Consider the following 20,370-nt stretch of genomic DNA (forward strand, 5'->3'; position numbering starts at 1 on the left):
ACGCATCTCAGGACCTACCGCAACAAATGTTATAGTAATGTCTACAATTTGTGTACTTAAACACTAGTCAACAATACAAATACAATAAATCAAATATCCAAATGAAATTATTAATATGGATACACAATGGGCTACAGAGGAATGTTTACTCACCAAAAAAGTAACAATGTTCCTCTTTTTTTTATTGATTTGATTCATCGATTGTTTGACATTCAAAGCCGACAACACCAGAAAAGTGGAATCTGCTCCTTTGCTCATGATGTAATGTTTACAAGCTAAGCGAAGAATGTGAAAATCAGTCACATTGAGTTACAGCTTTGAAATAACTATTATTCTTCTTGTTTTTTGTTTTTTTAACCAGACAATCTGCGCAACACAACAGTTCTGACATTTCAAGTTTGGGATGTCAAAGTCAAACAAAAATAATACAAAAAGTAATGTTAATTTACTGATATATATATATATAAAATTCTGTTGGAATACTTTTGATTCAGACAAAGATCTTCACTGACATCTTCACTGAGTCCAACTTATTGGTCCCAAAGCCTTAAAAAGTTGCAATCTTACTTCTGGAACTATAAGTTATTCTAAAGCACAGCAGATGTCACTTTCCTAAATGCAAAGTGGTGGTTTGGTTTCGGACATATTCACCAGTGTAGTGCAATATGCCGTTCTGACAAGAAGTGAAAGGGATGCAGGGCTGCCTTAAACCTACAACTTATAACACTGCACAATATAAACAGAGATCGTTTATGATGATGTCAGACACCTCTTGTGCAGCACTGCACAGACGGGATGGTAGGTTCACTAGAGATGGAAGAGCCAGTAAAACATCTCACTCGCTCCATTTTTTTCCTGTTTCATATGCTGTATAGTCAATTAACTTGCTGAGCAGACCAGACCATCTTGGCACTCCCCCACCATTGTAAAAAATATTTGGGAACCAATAGAAATTCATTAATGCCTACATTTGTTTTGCCAAGTTTATTCTATTACAGACACCTTAATGCACTTTTCAATTATATTATCTGAGCTACATAAATGTAATTCTGTCCTTGAACCATTTAATTCAAAACTGCTTCTTCTGAGGTGTGCCATTATTGCTGACCGGTGCTTTCAAAGCCTCTCATTGGCCAATACATAGCATCAGCCCTTGATCATGATTCTCAGTTCCATACAATACCCATACCAACTGGGATCTCAGACTTACAACTTCAGTGTGTTCAAGACAGCTGGGAAGTTGAGAAAAAATAAACTAGCTCTGACTGGGAAAAATCATTTTGAACAGAAATCCAACTCGGAATTCCAACTCAAGATCTCTGGCCTCTTTCTAGAGCTTGGACTTTGACCTGAAGATCACTGACGTCATGATTTCATCTTGTATTTTTCAGAGTTCCCAGTTGTCTTGAACGCACTATAATGCATTGGGCTACAATAGTATGAGTCATAATACCCATAAAACCTAGCGGTCAAAACACAGAAATGGTTGCAATCATTTTTACACCATTCAGTCATAAATAAGGTTACATAACATTGCCCATACGAATGATCTGCAGTCCAGAGGGTAACAGCAAACACTGTTTTCCCGCAGTAAACACACTTGACTCGAGAAGATGAATCAGTCCATCTCTGAAACCTCAAAGCCAGACTAAAATAATTCAGCTAGCTAGGGTAGCTACAAGTCAAGTAGTCATTGAAGTAGGCTACCCACCCCTCATCCACAGACGCAAACATTACGAGTCAAGGATCATATCACCTCCACCTTACCGGCAACCCTAGACCCACTTCAGTTTGCATACCATCCCAACAGGTCCACAGACGACGCAATCGCCTGCACACTGCCCTATCCCATCTGGACAAAAGGAATACCTATGTAAGAATGCTGTTCATTGACTACAGCTCAGCTTTCAACACCATAGTACCCTCCAAGCTCATCATCAAGCTGGAGGCCCTGGGTCTCCAGCTTGGGTCCTGGACTTTGACGGGCCACCCCCAGGTGGTGAAGGTAGGAAACAACATCTCCACTTTGCTGACCCTCAACACTGGGGTGGGTGCTCAGCCCGCTCCTGTACTCCCTGTTCACCCACGACTGTGTGGCCATTCACAGCCCCAACTCAACCATAAAGTTTGCAGACAACAACAGTAGTGGGCTTGATTACCAACAACAACGAGACAGCCTACAGGGAGGAGGTGAGGGCACTGTGTGTGGTGTCAGGAAAACAACCTCACACAACGTCAACAAAACAAAGGAGATGATCGTGGACTTCAGGAAACAGACCCCTATCCACATTGAAGGGACAGCAGTGGAGAAGATGGAAAGTTTTAAGTTCCTCTGCGTACACAGGGGGCGGCAGGGTAGCCTAGTGGTTCGAGCGTTGGACTAGTAACCGGAAGGTTGCAAGTTCAAACCCCTGAGCTGACAAGGTACAAATTGTCGTTCTGCCCCTGAACAGGCAGTTAACCCACTGTTCCTAGGCCGTCATTGAAAATAAGAATCTGTTCTTAACTGACTTGCCTGTGTATATTTGTAATTTTTAAACACATCAAACAAACTGAAATGGTCCACCCACACAGATAGTGTGGTGAAGGCACAACAGTGCCTCTTCAACTTCAGGAGGGTGAAGAAATAAGGCTTGTCACCCAAAACCCTGACAAACGTTTACAGATTCACAATTGAGAGCATTCTGTCAGGCTGCATCACAGCCTGGTACGCCAACTGCACCACCCTCAACCGCAAGGTTCTCCAGAGGGTGGTGCAGTCTGCACAACGCATCACCGGGGGCAAACTACCTGCCCTCCATGACACCTACAGCACCCGATGTCACAGTAAGGCCAAAAAGATAATTAAGGACATCAACCACCCGAGCCACTGCCTGTTCACACCGCTACCATCCAGAAGGCGAGGTCAGTACAGGTGCATCAAAGCTGGGACCGAGAGACTGAAGAACAGCTTCTATCTCAAGGTCATCAGACTGCTAAACAGCAATCACTAACTCAGAGGCCGCTGCCTACATAGAGACCCAATCACTGGCCCCTTTAATAAATGGATCACTAGTCACTTCATACAATCCACTCTAAATAATGCAATTTTAATCATGTTTACATATCTTACATTACTCATCACATGTATATACTATATTTTATACCATCTATTGCACCTTGCCTATGCCACTTGTCCATCACTCATCCATATACATATTCTCCCCTGTAGATTTGTGTGTATTAGGTAGTTGTTGCGGAATTGTTAGATATTACTGCACTGTCGGAACTAGAAGCACAAGCATTTCGCTACACTCGCATTAACATCTGCTAAACACGTGTATGTGACAAATAAAATAGTTTTTGATTATCAAGAATACCTAGCCATAGCTTCCAAGTTAGCTACCATGATAGACTGTTGGTTTATAAAAGCCAAAGAAAGAAACTTGTTTTTATGAATTTCTCATGCATTTAAATGGCTAGGCAAATAGCCTGGCTAAATGGCGAATAGCAGTCTAATGTTGCTAACTGACCAACCATGAGCTACCTAGCTAGAGAACAGGCATTTTTAATTAAAAACTTGTCCAAGACCGTTCACAGAATTGTCCATTTAAACAACTTGAACCAATTTATGAATTACTAAATTTAGCAGTTAATCCAGAGATTCTTAACTTTGCCTCAATTCTACAGTCTCCTCCAGATCATCATGGCCCTGGTGAGATGTGAAGCTTGAGACAGACATTTGTAGTTCTGTATGATTACAGATTAGCATTTCATTTTTGACAAGTCACATTGTCCAAAAGAGATTTGAACTGTTTAAAACATCACGCCAGTGTAAGTCTACACGAAACAGACCTTTTTTGAAGAGTTTCTAAAATCCACAATGGTTTTATGGGTATAATGACACATCCACTGTGGGGCACAGTGGAGTTGTCATAATACCCATAAAACCTAGTGGTCACACAGGGAAATCCATTGTGGATTTTCATGAGTAAAGTTTGATTTGATTGATGACATTACAGCTGTAGAATATTTAACTGTCATTTTCACATGCCGACAAGTGCAGTTTTTCATTAAACATTGAATTGATAACACTTGACACACTAATCAAATAGTGGGAAGGATCCTATAAATCAAGACTGTGAATGCATGTACCACTCCGAATAAATAAAGCCTTTCAAGATTGGTTATGAAACTACAATACACACTACACTGGATGTCTAAACAATTCAATTCTGGATGTCAATAGATTTTTAGATTCAGTCTCATGACAACATTCTAGGACAGAGTAATCACTCACTCATCGAAGTCTTTCATCCGGGGTAATCTGATGAGTGATACAGTGCATTCAGAACGTATTCAGAGCCCGTGATCTCCCCCCACATTTTGTTACATTATAGCCTTATTATAAAATGTCCTCTCATCCTCTCTCTTCCTCTCATCAAGCTATACCTCATAATGACAAAGCAAAAACACATTTTCTGCAAGTGTATATTAAAAGAAAAACACATTCAGACCCTTTACTTAGTACTTTGTTGAAGCACCTTTGGCAGCGATTACAGTCTCAAGTGTTCTTGAGTTTGATGCTACAATCTTGGCACGCCTGTATTTTGAGTTTCTCCCATTCTTCTCTGCAGGTCCTCTCAAGCTCTGTCAGGTTGGATGGGGAGCGTCGCTGCACAGCTTTTTTCAGGTCTCTCCAGAGATGTTTGATAGGGTTCAAGGCCAGACTCTGGCTAGGCCACTCAAGGACATTCAGAGACTTGTCCCGAAGCCACTCCTGCGCCGTCTTGGCAGGGTCGTTGTTTTGTTGGAAGGTGAACCTGAGCGCTTTGGAGCAGGTTTTCATCAAGAATCTCTCTGTACTTTACTCTGTTCATCTTTCCCTCGATCCTGACTAGTCTCCCAGTCCCTGCCGCTGAAAACCATCCCCACAGCATGATCCCGCCACCACACTTCACCCTAGCGATGCTGCCAGGTTTCCTTCAGACATGACACTTGGCATTCAGGCTAAAGAGTCCAATCTTGGTTTCATCCGACTAGAGAATCTTGTTTCTTGTGATCAGTCTTTAGGCGCCTTTTGGCAAACTCCAAGCGGGCTGCCATGTGCCTTTTACTGAGGAGTGACTTCCGTCTGGCCACTACCATAAAGACCTGATTGGTGGAGTGTTGCAGAGATGGTTGTCCTTCTGGAAGGTTCTCCCATCACCACAGAGGAACTCTGAAGCTCTGTCAGAGTGACCATTGGGTTCTTGCTCACCTCCTTGACCAAGGCCCTTCTCACCCGATTGCTCAGCTTGGCCTGGGCGGCCAGCTCTAGGACATGCACTGGCAACTGTGGGACCTTATAGACAGGCGTGTACCTTTCCAAATCATGTCCAATCAATTTATCACAGGTGGACTCCAATCAAGTTGAAGAAACATGTCAAAGATGATCAATGGAACAGGATGCACCGGAGATACATTTCTAGTCTCTTAGCAAAGGGTCTGAATACTTATGTAAATAAGGTTTCTGTTTTATAAATGTCCCAAAATGTCTAAACCTGTTTTCACTTTGTCATTATGGGGTAGTGTGTAGATTGATGAGGAAAAACATGGATTCAATTCATTTTAGAATAAGGCTGTAATGTTACAAAATGTGGAAAAAGTCTAGAGGTCTGAATACTTTCCGAATGCACTGTGTAATTGATAAAGTAGCTCTTCTCTGTAGAATGTTGACAGCAGTAGAAAACATGGTATTTTTTTTTAACTCACTGACACAGGATAAACTTTATCCCGCATGGCCCTGACCAAACCGGTAAATTGCCCGTCACTCTGGCTGTACTTCTCCACATGGCCAGGCTTATAGTGGTCTTCTCCCTTTTTAATTCTCTTATGCTTATCCTTTAAAAATGCCATAAAGGTCTGAAATAGACACCACAGTCGACATACTGTACAGACAATTATCTAGGCTAAGTAATACAAAATGATTGTATGATCTACTGCTCTGCTAGCTGAACAATTATCTAGGCAAAGTAATACAAACATATGTTCGAATCTACTGCTTTGCTAACTAGCTAGCTAAAGTGTAGTCAGTGGTTAACTAAGACAGAGAAAGGGGACAGAAGAATGTCTACACTTTATTAAATTAATTTAAATACAGCACATGGAATCATCTTGGATTGGATACATGTCTCTGATTGCGCTTGCTGAGGTCTTCTATGTTGGTAATTAGCGTTTCGAATGTGAGAGTAAATTGAGGCAAATATATTGATAAAACTCACCTTGTCTGAGAGAGAATTAAACGTTTGTCAAAACCGTCACAGCAAGGCAAGCCTACACCAAACACACACTTAATTTAAAGTGTTTGTAAAATTCCCAACGTGAAAAATGTATGGAATTATTTCCATGTTTTACCGCTAGGTTTTATAGGTGTTATGACCCGCCCACTGTGGCTGATTATTGGGCAAAACAGACAGGGTTGGCTTTGATTGTGGACAACATGTAAACTATATTTTGTCTCCAATGTTTATTGAAAACATAAATACATTTGCACAATGAGCACTTGTCTCTCAAATACATAGTTACATTGTTCGTTAATTAGCTAGTAAATTTTTGTCACATTAGCATAGACATTGCATCAGTCTAAACACCCCAACACAATACATGGTATCAATAACAAGATTAAACTAGCTGAAATGAGCCACCTACGATGCCCCAACATGGCAGCTTCTTGTCATTGTTGCTATCTGGCCATCCAGAATCACAACAACACACAGACTTCTGCCTCCATTGAAACGTGCGCATCGTTTTCGTTGCCAGCTGAGCCACTCCTTAAGCAGACCGGAACTGTGACACATTTTTTCAATGGTTAACGGTCTGAGTGGGACATCTTCATTTATGCACCATCTTTGGCTTCACACCCAGTGTTTTGAATAAGGAAGTGAAACTATACACATGGAGGGTGTGTCTTTTCTATCGAATATATATTTTATTGAATAAAGTCCTTGTCGGATAATAATGGGGGACACAGCAAAGGATAAACGGCAGGAACAATTGAAGCGCTGGTCCGGTTCAAGCACCGAAAGAGAACCGGCTGTGCCCAGGCGAAGGTGGCGGGGCGATGTCGAGGATGTAGGCGGCTCGGAGGCCGTGAACAACGCCGTTTCAAAGGACCATCCTCAGGATGTGGAGGGAAGCGGATCGACCACCGGGGAAGCCCATAGTATTCTACTCAAACGAAGGTACCGTATTGTCAAATTGATGCATTACTACATAGCCAGCTAGCTAGGTTCTCGATAGCTAGCTAGTACTATACCGGATGCTATTCAGGAATGCTGTGCGTGGGCTAGGCACTTGCTAGCTAGCTTTACTGATACTTGAATATTTATCTCGCTAACTAGCTATGTCTGTAATCACAACAATGGCACATTCGTGTGTGCTTGTCTACTAGTCTAGTCGATTTAGAACAGTTCTCTACAGTATTCGACGGGATACTATGTAGCTAACACACCTACATTAGCTGGCTAGTCATTTTGGAAAGCTAGCAGGCAGTTAACTAGTCAGCCAGCGACATAGTTAAGTTAGCTAACTACATATCTAGTTATCTACAGACCGCCACTGTTGTTGACAACCTCTGGCTTTAACATGGACTATTTGGAGGAGGGGAATATGATCTGCCTTTCATGTATGCAAATAATGAGGTTTGAGTAGCTGCCATGGAGTGCTGGTAAAATATTAACTTTTTAATATCCTGAGTATTGTCACTAAATGATGACCTCGACTGTAGGAGGCGAGTGCGGTTTGATACTGCTGCAGAGTTCCTGGCAGCTTGTGCCAGTGGTGACACAGATGAGGCCCAGGAGATGCTGAAAGATGCAAGAGAGACGGAAGGCAAAAATGGAGACTATCAGGGAGAGGTTGTGAATTGTGCCAATGCTGACGGAATCACAGCTCTTCACCAGGTAAGGACTTGTGGTAAATGAGTAGAATCTAGTGTCTGTGTATTGACTCTACAACCTATAGTCATACTGGAGCTCTCTCCTCATTCACTGTAGGCTTGTATAGATGGGAGCATGGAGGTGATGGTCTTTCTCCTGGCTCAGGGTGCCAACATAAACCAGGTGGACAGTGAGGGCTGGACTCCGCTGCATGTGGCAGCCACCTGTGGGAATCTGGAGATTACTGAGTATGTACAGTGTAGTATATCACTTCAACATCAGGCAATAGAATAGGGGCTACATATGAAAGCTTTCTACATTCCTCTGTTATAATGTTGGGCAGTTGTTGCAATTGAGTTAACCCGATTTGGTAGCCTTAGCCTCCCTGTGCCAATGTTTCTCCATTCAACAATGCTGTATTGTTGTCTGGTACAGCAGGGCCTGTAATGCTGGCCAACTGCATTTTGTTTACTCTTGGTTATGTGGCCTGTTTCTCTCTTGTGGATGGTTTCAAACTCTCTTTCTATATCTCAGTTTCCTTTTGCAGCAGGGTGCGTCTCTCACTGCTGTGAACTGCGATGGCGACGTCCCCCTAGATATAGCTGAAGACGAGGCCACTGAGTCGCTCCTGCACCAATACACAGTGAGACAAGGTGAGTACTGTACTACCAACACAGGGAGGAAACAAAGGAGAGATTCAGGGTGATAAGTGTTGTGGTGTCTGATTTATAAAGACTTACTTAGGTACAGAGAAGGAAGCGAAGCCAGGGCACACTCTTAGCCAATTTTTGGCTTGTGATGCTATCACTTTTTATATCGAGCTAAACAAGAATAAGGCTCCCCCTTTTTCAATGGAGTTGAGAGAGGAAAAAGCTTCACGACTACCACTTTTTCAACATTCTTGTTCAGTTGTTGATTATACATTTAATTCCCGTCTCAGGTGTGGACGTAGAGGCAGCTAAGCGGGTGGAGGAGGAGCAGATCATGAAAGATGCCAGAGCCTGGCTGACAGAGGGGCTTCCCTCAGAACTACGGCATCCCAAAACTGGGGCCACTCCCCTGCATGTGGCTGCAGCCAAGGGCTACCTGGAAGCCATCAAGTGAGTGTCCATGACCGTGTCCCAATTCTCTCAAAACCCCTATTTTTCTTGTGTCTCCCTCACAGCCACTGACAAGCTCAATAACTCTTGAGTTTATGGAAAAGCAGGGCATTGTTAAAAAACGAAGAGACAAAATGAATTAACTCAATTGCATAGGCTTTCTGCTTTGCTCTCTGTGCTAAGCAACTCTGTGTTGTTATGGTTCAGACTGCTATGCCAGTGTGGTCTGGACGTGTCAGAGATGGACTGTGATGGCTGGACGCCTCTCCACGCAGCGTCACACTGGGGCAGGGAGATGCCTGCAGGATACTGGCTGAACAGCTCTGCGACATGGAGGCCTGCAGCAATGGGGTGAGACCGACAGACCGACTAGAGCCATACACATGTATACCAGTGGAGGCTGGTGGGAGGAGCTATAGGAGGACGAGCTCATTGTAATGAATGGAATTAATGGAACGGAGACCAACGTGATTTCAATATGTTTGATGTGTTTGATTACTGTTCCATTTATTATATTCCAGCTAATTACAGTGAGCCCGTCCTCCTCAAGACACTCAATGTACTGGGAAATATTGTCGACTGCTTGTATACCAGGTCTCTGTAGTATTTGTTACCACTTTATGAAATGCTAGGCTAATATAGCTTCGCCATGTGTTAGGAAGTGTGATACCACATAATGTCTTTGTGCTCTATTTTCATTTTTGTAACGTCAACCCTGCAGGGTCAGACTCCGTTTGATGTCGCTGATGAGAGTGTTGTGTCACTGCTGGAGGAGCTGTCACAGAAACAAGCCAACGTGAGACTTCCCTTTTTTGTCACTGTTCATGTGTGCAAAATATTTATCTAGATGACCAATACAAAACTGCCTGATTTGAGGAATATTAATTGTAGATTTCACATCTTTTCAGAATAGTATTATAATTTGACTTGTTGCCATATTTGCCTTGTAATATTAGGCTGTTCTGCAAAAGGCAGTCTTCCTATGTTTCTCTTACTGATGAGTGATGCTGTCATGACTCTTGCTACTATATTTGCCTTGCAATATTATTATTATTATGTGCGTTATCTAATGACAGTGGTCATATTTTTGTCACTGATGACCGAGTGTCCCTCCACAGTGGCGTAATGAGCAGTCCATAATGGACAGACAGAACCCTGCAGGCTCTACTGCTGCGAAAGCTGATAACAAACGACGGAGGTCAGTATATGCCTTATTATTACTGCATCTGATAACAAACAACGGAGGTCAGTATATGCCTTATTATTACTGCATCTGAAAACAAACGACGGAGGTCAGTATATGCCTTATTATTACTGCATCTGATAACAAACGACGGAGGTCAGTATATGCCTTATTATTACTGCAGCTGATAACAAACGACGGAGGTCAGTATATGCCTTATTATTACTGCATCTGATAACAAACGACGGAGGTCAGTATATGCCTTATTATTACTGCAGCTGATAACAAACGACGGAGGTCAGTATATGCCTTATTATTACTGCATCTGATAACAAACGACGGAGGTCAGTATATGCCTTATTATTACTGCATCTGATAACAAACGACGGAGGTCAGTATATGCCTTATTATTACTGCAGCTGATAACAAACGACGGAGGTCAGTATATGCCTTATTATTACTGCAGCTGATAACAAACGACGGAGGTCAGTATATGCCTTATTATTACTGCATCTGATAACAAACAACGGAGGTTTTCCTCTTCTGATCTGTAGTAGTTATTTTGCAGTTAGGTTGTAGTTGGAGTAAATGTGGTGGGCTTGGCCTCATGCAGAAAGATGGTTTTGTCTTCCTTAGAAATGTAGATGAGATACAATTGGATAGTTCTTCACTTGACTGTTATTTTACAAAGATGGCTGACTATGAAAAAGCCGTCTTCCTTGTTTTTTTACCTTTTAACTAGGCAAGTCAGTTAAGAACAAATTCTTATTTTCAATGACGGCCTAGGAACAACCCCTGTTCAGGGGCAGAACGACAGATTTGTACCTTGTCAGCTCGGGGATTTGAACTTGCAACCTTCCGGTTACTAGGCCAATGCTTTAACCACTAGGCTACCCTGCCGCCCCAGGGCAGCCTAAATAATAGCAGGGAGGATTGTGTTGGACAGTGTCAGAACTGGATGCGTTCCTGCAATGAATTTCATGGCTACATTCCGATCATTATCTCCTCCCATGTATGCACCAATCCAAAGCTTTTCAATGCACGGAGGGGAGTGAACGAGAGCACACTTTAGGAGAAGGGTAAAGAATATGAATGCAGCCTATTTCTGTGAAATGCTGATAGTAATCATCTCCGTGTGTTTCAGGACCTCCGTGTGCAGGATGAGCAGTAGGGAGAAGATGAACGTGCAGGACCAGTCTAAAGAGAGGAGGTCTGAAGGCCTGGAGCTCAGCGAGGAGAAAGAGAGCAGCCCTGGTATAAAATATGGCTGATCTCTCTCTCTCACACACACACAGACATTTTGAATACCCATTCAGGATTACCCACTGATCAGAGTACACCTCCTGTCTGTCTTTCTTAGAAGGCTCCACTCTATCCAGCCCAGACACAGAGAGTGCCACCTCCACCGTCAGCCCCGCTGAAAAGGTAAGACATGTCTCAATGCATCTTAAGCTGTACTGTAGATGTTGTGTAGTCTACCTGGGCCTGTTGTGCTTTACACACAGAAAAATGTGAATCATCAGCCTAGCAACAGTGACTCGATTACTGTCAAGAGGAATGTTATTATTTCTCTGTATCAACGTGGTCCTGTCTTGCCTGTGGTTCAGCAGACTCCAGAGGAGAAGGATGTGGAGGAGCGGGACCAGGACAGAGCCAGTCGTACAGCCCGGGTCCAGCCCACCCCCCAGAGGAAAGACCCCCTGGCTGATAGTCCCAACAACACCAACCCAGACAGACGGAAGTAAGAGCCACATGACACACAGTAAACACATATTAAAGCTTAGTGGCCTGGCACAACTACCGGAAAGATACGTGAATAGTTGGTGTAGCAGGAGGCAGGGTGTGGCACATAAGAAGGAAGTGATGATGAGAGCTAATGAATGAAAGACTCAACACACAGGCAGTTGTTCAAGCACTATCAATGTGTTTTAGTAGAGGAGTGAGTGTCTTCTGCTGTAAATTAAGGGGATGTGCTTTTATGGAGGTGTTCTTATGGAGCATTATGAATATACATCTTCTACTGGAGCTGTGTGGATGTGTTGGAGCATTCTGAATATACATCTTCTACTGGAGCTGTGTGGATGTGTTGGAACATTCTGAATATACATCTTCTACTGGAGCTGTGTGGATGTGTTGGAGCATTATGAATATACATCTTCTACTGGAGCTGTGTGGATGTGTTGGAGCATTCTGAATATACATCTTCTACTGGAGCTGTGTGGATGTGTTGGAACATTCTGAATATACATCTTCTACTGGAGCTGTGTGGATGTGTTGGAGCATTCTGAATATACATCTTCTACTGGAGCTGTGTGGATGTGTTGGAGCATTCTGAATATACATCTTCTACTGGAGCTGTGTAGATGTGTTGGATCATTCTGAATATACATCTTCTACTGGAGCTGTGTGGATGTGTTGGAGCATTATGAATATACATCTTCTACTGGAGCTGTGTGGATGTGTTGGAGCATTATGAATATACATCTTCTACTGGAGCTGTGTGGATGTGTTGGAGCATTCTGAATATACATCTTCTACTGGAGCTGTGTGGATGTGTTGGAGCATTCTGAATATACATCTTCTAGTGGAGCTGTGTGGATGTGTTGGAGCATTCTGAATATACATCTTCTAGTGGAGCTGTGTGGATGTGTTGGAGCATTCTGAATATACATCTTCTAGTGGAGCTGTGTGGATGTGTTGGAGCATTCTGAATATACATCTTCTAGTGGAGCTGTGTGGATGTGTTGGAGCATTCTGAATATACATCTTCTAGTGGAGCTGTGTGGATGTGTTGGAGCATTCTGAATATACATCTTCTTGTGGAGCTGTGTGGATGTGTTGGAGTATTCTGAATATACATCTTCTTGTGGAGCTGTGTGGATGTGTTGGAGCATTCTGAATATACATCTTCTAGTGGAGCTGTGTGGATGTGTTGGAGCATTCTGAATATACATCTTCTACTGGAGCTGTGTGGATGTGTTGGAGCATTCTGAATATACATTTTCTACTGGAGCTGTGTGGATGTGTTGGAGCATTCTGAATATACATCTTCTAGTGGAGCTGTGTGGATGTGTTGGAGCATTCTGAATATACATCTTCTAGTGGAGCTGTGTGGATGTGTTGGAGCATTCTGAATATACATCTTCTTGTGGAGCTGTGTGGATGTGTTGGAGTATTCTGAATATACATCTTCTTGTGGAGCTGTGTGGATGTGTTGGAGCATTCTGAATATACATCTTCTAGTGGAGCTGTGTGGATGTGTTGGAGCATTCTGAATATACATCTTCTACTGGAGCTGTGTGGATGTGTTGGAGCATTCTGAATATACATCTTCTACTGGAGCTGTGTGGATGTGTTGGAGCATTCTGAATATACATCTTCTACTGGAGCTGTGTGGATGTGTTGGAGCATTCTGAATATACATCTTCTAGTGGAGCTGTGTGGATGTGTTGGAGCATTCTGAATATACATCTTCTAGTGCAGCTGTGTGGATGTGTTGGAGCATTCTGAATTTAAGGGTTCAAATGGAGCTGTGTGGATCTGTTCATCGAACCAGCGACATTTCGGTTACTGACCCAACTCTCTTGTTAGTCTTGATCGCCCACTGGAGTTTATAGTTTACCCATTAGCCACCTTTTTTACCACTACATCACTGATGTTAATACAGAATCGTAAGTTAATATGCTAATAATTCATGTGAATATGATAAAACGATCATCTGTGTGCTCCATTGATGTCTGTTTGTGCAGAGCTTGATTAGTAATGCCTTGGAAAATAAATGTGAACGCACACTAACATACTCGTTAGTGTGGATCATTTCTGATAATTCCCCCTGTCAGGGGTATAACATTACAATTGTGTATAGCTAATAGGCTTTGTGTTTGTAGATTGACTGAGGTGAATGAACCTAGAGCAGCCAAGGTGATAATGGCTGGGGTCGTTTTTGCTATTCTCCAAATAGCATTTTAAAGTTGATTTAATTGTATATAAATGCGAGAGAAAAAAATCCTCACTAAAACCCCAACCCTGGTTTACTGCTCTGAATCTAAGAGTTCTAATAGAGCTGAATGGATGTGTTCTTTTGGAGCATTGTGAATCTAAGGGATCTAATGGAGCTGTGTGGATGGATTATTTTTGGGAGCATTGTGAATCTAAGGGTTCTAATGGAGCTGTGTGGATAGGTTATTTTTGGGAGCATTGTGAATCTAAGGGTTCTAATGGAGCTGTGTGGATAGGTTATTTTTGGGAGCATTGTGAATCTAAGGGTTCTAATGGAGCTGTGTGGATAGGTTATTTTTGGGAGCAGGGTTCTAATGGAGCTGTGGATTGCATTGTGAATCTAAGGGTTCTAATGGAGCTGTGTGGATAGGTTATTTTTGGGAGCATTGTGAATCTAAGGGTTCTAATGGAGCTGTGTGGATAGGTTATTTTTGGGAGCATTGTGAATCTAGGGTTCTAATTTGTGGATGGATTATTTTGGGAGCATTGTGAATCTAAGGGTTCTAATGGAGCTGTGTGGATAGGTTATTTTTGGGAGCATTGTGAATCTAAGGGTTCTAATGGAGCTGTGTGGATAGGTTATTTTTGGGAGCATTGTGAATCTAAGGGTTCTAATGGAGCTGTGTGGATGGATTATTTTTGGGAGCATTGTGAATCTAAGGGTTCTAATGGAGCTGTGTGGATGTTTGCCCCTCAGGTTCCAGGCCCCTGTAAGAGACGAGGAGTCTGAGTCTCAGAGGAAAGCACGATCACGCCTCATGCGCCAGTCTCGCCGCTCCACACAGGTACTGGTCACAATAAACCATCTCTTTACGTCTCTTACAGAGGACTTAAAATGGATCTTGTCACCTTAACTGCCCACCTTTCAGCATAAATAATAAACATGATTTCTTTGCTTGTTTCCTGTGACAGGGTGTGACGCTCACTGACTTGAAGGAGGCAGAGAAGAGCGTAGCCAAACCGGCCGATCCACCACCTAGCAACATCCTGCATGTCAGCCCTATAGTCACCATAACACCTGCTGAGAGAGGTGAGTGGGACTGTGGTGGGTAAAAATGTGCTGTTTTCATGTATTAATAGTAATGCCATTCAGGAAGACAGGATTATGAATCCTAGTTTTAAAAGTATTTTCGTGTCAGGAAAACATAAAGTTGGCTTCTTTTTTTTTCACGTTACTTTTTGGTTCACAATTTTTAGCTTTTTAAAAATGTATTATAAAGGTATGCAACAATGGGTATGCAGACCAGGTATTCATAAAGTTTGTCCCGAAGTCTTGGTTTAATCTTTGCAAAGCAAAATTCAGTCATGGGCTGTTTGAATGAACATTCCTAAAGGCTTTCCCCCAAAAACTTGCCAATTAAATACCTGGCTGAATGATATCTTGATGATTTGTAACAATTGCAAGGCATTTGTTTATCAAACTGTGCCATCACATGTAGCCTACATTGTACAGTACCACCGGTGGAAAAAGTTAGTTTAGAGCCGTGCTGTTGAATGCCTTTTGATCTATCAATGTCGTTCTGTTCCAATTGTATTGTAGACACAGACCCAGTGAAGGAGGTCGGGTCCGAGGGAGAGACGCGGTTAGGAGTGAGGGACCGACGGAAGGGAAGGAGAGAGAGACGCTCCACCGGGGTGGTTCAACTAGGGGTAAGCAGAGGAACCCCTTCATACATATTCATAGTATTCGTGCTGGAGCTATTGATGTCTTTGTTCTAATCGTTTGACCATTTCCTCTTTGTATAAAATGATTGAACTTTAATTTGACTATCAACCAATATCACTCTTTCTTGTCCACTTCCAACATGCCACAAGTACAACGTAAATGTTATGTCCTACAAAGACAAAGAGGAAATGCAACAGTATGTTGTAACCTTGTACTCAGAACAGGAACTCCATACCTCCCCCCCTTTTTCAGTTGTGTAATTGCTACATTTCTGTATTTTGACTGCTTTATAGTGTAGACCTGAAATATAGGACTCCCCCTCCCCCCCAAAATGTTGGAATCTGATGGTTTGTCACAAAAGTGGTCTTGTATTACAATGCCTGGTCAAATCTTAGTGGTCAATGTCAAACGTGCCATTGTCAACGTGGTCTTTTTTACACTGTTCATTATACACTGTATCTATTTATCTTACAAGAATGAACATTTGGATGCAATGGATGAAGCCCAACAGGATGAAAACCATCGTCATAGTTCACCCAGGTAACTGTTTTTTAATTTCTATACTACAGTATACTGAATTACTAAATCTCTTTTGTATTGCATAAATCATGTACTCTATGTCTATCTTTGCAGTGAGCCTCAGTTGGGAGATTCTTCACCAGAGTACAAAATGGTATTGTTGACAACTCCCAGTGATTTTTAAATACACACATTCTTCAGGCACTTGAAAGATGGAAGCTAAGGTTTTAATAAGTGAGAGAATAACATGCTCTGTTGGGAATGAATGGATGCAGCTGACTAGCTGGGAAATAGGAGTTTAAACAGCTTAAACGGAATGTATTTAGAACTGCAGAGGCTATGACCGAATCCCTGTATGTGTGTCGCCCCCTAGCTGTACATGTCGGTGCTGCAGGAGAACAGCCTGCTCAGAGACAAGCTGCAGGAGACGGCGCTGCTGCTCAGCCAGAGCAAAGTGGAGCTGGAGAGACTCCGACAGGTGAGAATATGATCCGGTCTGGATTTTGATGACCATGGTTCAAGATCCATGGTGTATAGCAAAGCCATGTGCCATGGCTCTTTTCCTTGTCTTCTCTCGCTCATAACTACAGATAGGGAACTACAGATAAGTCTGGATATGATTATCAGGTATTCCATTTCAATATATTAGATCCACATAGCAGTGGAAAGGAGGGAGACTAAGAGTATTGGGACACTGTCAGGGAGGCAGATCCTAGAAGTGCTGTCGCTGGTCATGTGGCGGGACCTGACGGTGTTCTGTGCCCGTCACTGACAATGTGGAGAGAAGTTACGTTGTGTAAGACAAACAGTACACAGTATTGTTAGGAACACAAAGATGGATTCCAGATAGCACACAGAATGTGTTGGAATTTATCCTGCTCGGCTTCTGTGTTGAGCTGTGCATGTCAATCAATGGCCCTGTTGTAACTGTCTCCGTGTCTCCATTGCAGAGTCAAGAGAGCAACACCGAGAGGCCGGCCCTGCTGGAACTGGAGAGATTTGTGAGTCCCCTCTTAAACTGTCTGTGTTCATGTTTTAGGGTCCATTTCACTGTTAGCTTCCCAATTCAGGAAATGATTTATTTATTGGATCAATTGAGGTCAAATGGAATATAACCTAATGTCATTAGCTGTAAAGGCTGCATACCTATGTGGGAGTGAGTTAAAAAATCAGTGTCTGTTTTACTCGCAGGAGAAGAGAGCACTCCAGAGAAAAGCAGTGGAACTGGAGGATGAGCTGAAGGTATAAGGGAATTGTTCAGTCACCGGGGCTAGCCTATTCAACTTGTCTGTTCAGACTTGAATTAACCTGCATACTTGTTAGCATTGATTATGTGCTTTGGGATCCTACTGACTACCCAAAACAACCTCAAACAACCCAACATACTGACCCCCCCCCCAAAAAAAAAGAAAACTGAAAACATTAACCACATAAACGTACTCAAACCAACTCCAAATTACACAAACATTAATGACAATCTACCCCAAACACTATGTAAAACAACCCAAAAACTGTGTTCTGAGAATATGGTTTTATTCTGTACTGTTCTACATTGCATTATCTCTAACATACAATAACCAATAGATTTCCATCAACTGATCACGATGATAAAAAAACCATTTATTTGTCCCTGATGTTGTCTGTCCTCCCTGGTTATCGTGTATTTCCAGGTGCTGGTGGATCTCCGAGCAGACAACCAGAGGCTAAAGGATGAGAATGCCGCTCTCATCCGTGTCATCAGCAAACTTTCCAAATGATCCTCATCTCCCAAACCTCTAGATGGAGAAAAGTGTTCAAAGTTCCTGTCTCTTGCCCAACTCACAAGGCACATACCGGGAACAAAACCCAGCATCAAGGAAGACTGTGTTCTGCTCTGATAGAAGACCAACGATGCATTTGTTAAATGACATTTTTGGATTTATAACTGGAAAGAATAGTTTTTGCAGGGTTATTATTCGCCTTTGGTTTGTCTTCACTCATGACTCGATCTACTGTATAACAAGCTGAACTGCACCTCCTATGGATTCACAGGGTACTGTACGGTGTTCCTGTTCAAATTCTTTCAACATTTTTTTTTTCTGACCTAAATATTTTGTGCTTTGCTTCTGAATTACCATGTTTAAGGATACATGTGTTTTTAAGATATTTTAATAACCATGCAAAGTGAGCGCTTACAATAACGACATGATCTTACTTCAGAGTACATACCACTAGACACCTAAACAGGACTGGGAGAGCGATGCAAACGGAAGGTGCTTCAGTTCTGAGGAGAGGCGGAGAAGGTTATTAGGTTTTGACATGCATATTCCACAAAAATGTGCCAAAAACACACAACCCCCCCCATTTAAGGCTTGTTTGGGGAAAGGTGAAGTGATTGGTTTGTCTCTCTCAGGACGAGTCTGGGTCAATACTGTACTTGAGCTGACTACTGTTAAAGTTGGACCAAACTGTATGTGCATGTTAAGTTTTTTTGTGAATGTATATTTATGTGTATATTTATGTACAGGGGCCCTCTCCTCTTCCAGTGATGTAGTAGTAATGGTCTCTTTGATTTAGGAAAGGACGGAGATGCTGGGTGCTCATACTGTGACGGAGACCTGTTTGTTAGTAGACAGGCAAGATGGGTCAAGTCTTTTGAATGTTTACTCCATTTTAAATGCATGCCAAATTGTATTTTGACAATGTGCCTTTCTATATATATTTGTAATTAATATTTACACAACGTCAAATAAAATACAGTATGGTAAATTAAGCTCGCCATCTCCCGCCACAGTTCCTGTGTGGCGAAGAGAATCAAACTCATGATCAACACCTTACCTAATGGAGACATTAGGGAAGCACTGCATGTGGAAGTCGATGCTCATTTTATTTATATTGTGCTTTTCATTAAAGGTCCAATGCAGCTGTTTTTATCTCAATATCAAATTATTTTTGGGTAACAATTTAAGTACCTTACTGTGATTGTTTTCAATTAAAATGGTAAAGAAACATCTTAGTAAAGAGCAATAATCAAGCAATAATTTTGCTAGGACTGTCTGGGAGTGTGGAGAGGGCAACTGAACTAAATGTTTAGAACTCTCTTTCTTGTTGGTATATTAACTAATTGAACCACCTGGTGACGCCACCAGGCAGACCAAAACTCCATCCCACCAAAACAGGTTGCAATTTTAGGCGGTCTTTTCAAACAGCTCTTACACTAAAAGGGCATTATCATATTTGCAATTTCACTGTATTATTCCAACCTCAGTGTGGAGATATAACACAGGAAAATCACGTTTTTGACTGCACTGGGCTTTTCAAGAGGAATCTTAGTAGGTAAAATTACAAAGTCAAGACCAATATACATGAATAATTACATACAATCAGTAATGACTCCACAGCTGAGTTCTGAGTTTCCTCTTTTTCTGCAACACTTGCAAGTGTACCATTTTACAACAGACAAAATATCCACTAGATCAAGGCTCTCCAACCCTGTTCCTGGAGAGCTACAGTCCTGTAGGTTTTCACTCCAACCCTAATCTAAGCGCACCTGATTTTAATTAGCTAGTTGATAAGTTCAATCAGGTTAGTTACAACTGAGGAAAACCTACAGGCGGAGTAGCTTGGTCGGAGAGTCCTGCACTAGATCAACATATCCACTTTCATAAAGTAGTCACATATCCACTATACAGCTTCACATGGAATAAAGCATATAGAGCTTAATTTTATAGAACATTTTGCTTGAATGTGTTACCAAATCTAAGTTCTTAACTAAAGTAACTGTTAAAGGGATTATTTGAAATAAATAATGATTAACAAATAAACAGTTTCTTATAATACCCTTCGGTTCTTTCATTTATATCATGGTACTTTCACTTATACCATGGAAATGTACCATGGTTTTAGCCTTGAAGTACGAGGGTCTACCATGGTACTTCACAAACTGTCAGAATTTCTGCACAAATTGTCAGAAACTGTCTCAGGGAAGCTCATCTGCGTGCTCGTCCTCACCAGGGTCTTGACATG

The 20,370-nt window shown here is 42.1% G+C and overlaps 1 protein-coding gene across 1 annotated transcript; it reads left to right on the forward strand.

Annotated features, from left to right (window-relative positions):
- The first annotated feature begins 6,884 nt into the window (after positions 1–6,884).
- LOC115142573 (protein phosphatase 1 regulatory subunit 12C-like) lies at positions 6,885–19,272 on the forward strand. The gene is given in 21 exon segments (XM_029682131.2): positions 6,885–7,202; positions 7,748–7,922; positions 8,016–8,146; positions 8,433–8,551; positions 8,839–8,998; positions 9,206–9,291; positions 9,294–9,349; positions 9,720–9,794; positions 10,117–10,196; positions 11,326–11,435; positions 11,542–11,606; positions 11,789–11,922; positions 14,878–14,965; positions 15,093–15,210; positions 15,721–15,830; positions 16,322–16,386; positions 16,480–16,519; positions 16,739–16,843; positions 17,316–17,366; positions 17,557–17,607; positions 18,036–19,272. Coding segments are annotated over 21 exon segments (2,130 nt in total). The 5' UTR covers positions 6,885–6,978; the 3' UTR covers positions 18,123–19,272.
- Positions 19,273–20,370: the final 1,098 nt, after the last annotated feature.

Source organism: Oncorhynchus nerka, linkage group LG15 (assembly GCF_034236695.1).
Source record: "Oncorhynchus nerka isolate Pitt River linkage group LG15, Oner_Uvic_2.0, whole genome shotgun sequence".
Taxonomy (NCBI): Eukaryota; Metazoa; Chordata; class Actinopteri; order Salmoniformes; family Salmonidae; genus Oncorhynchus; species Oncorhynchus nerka.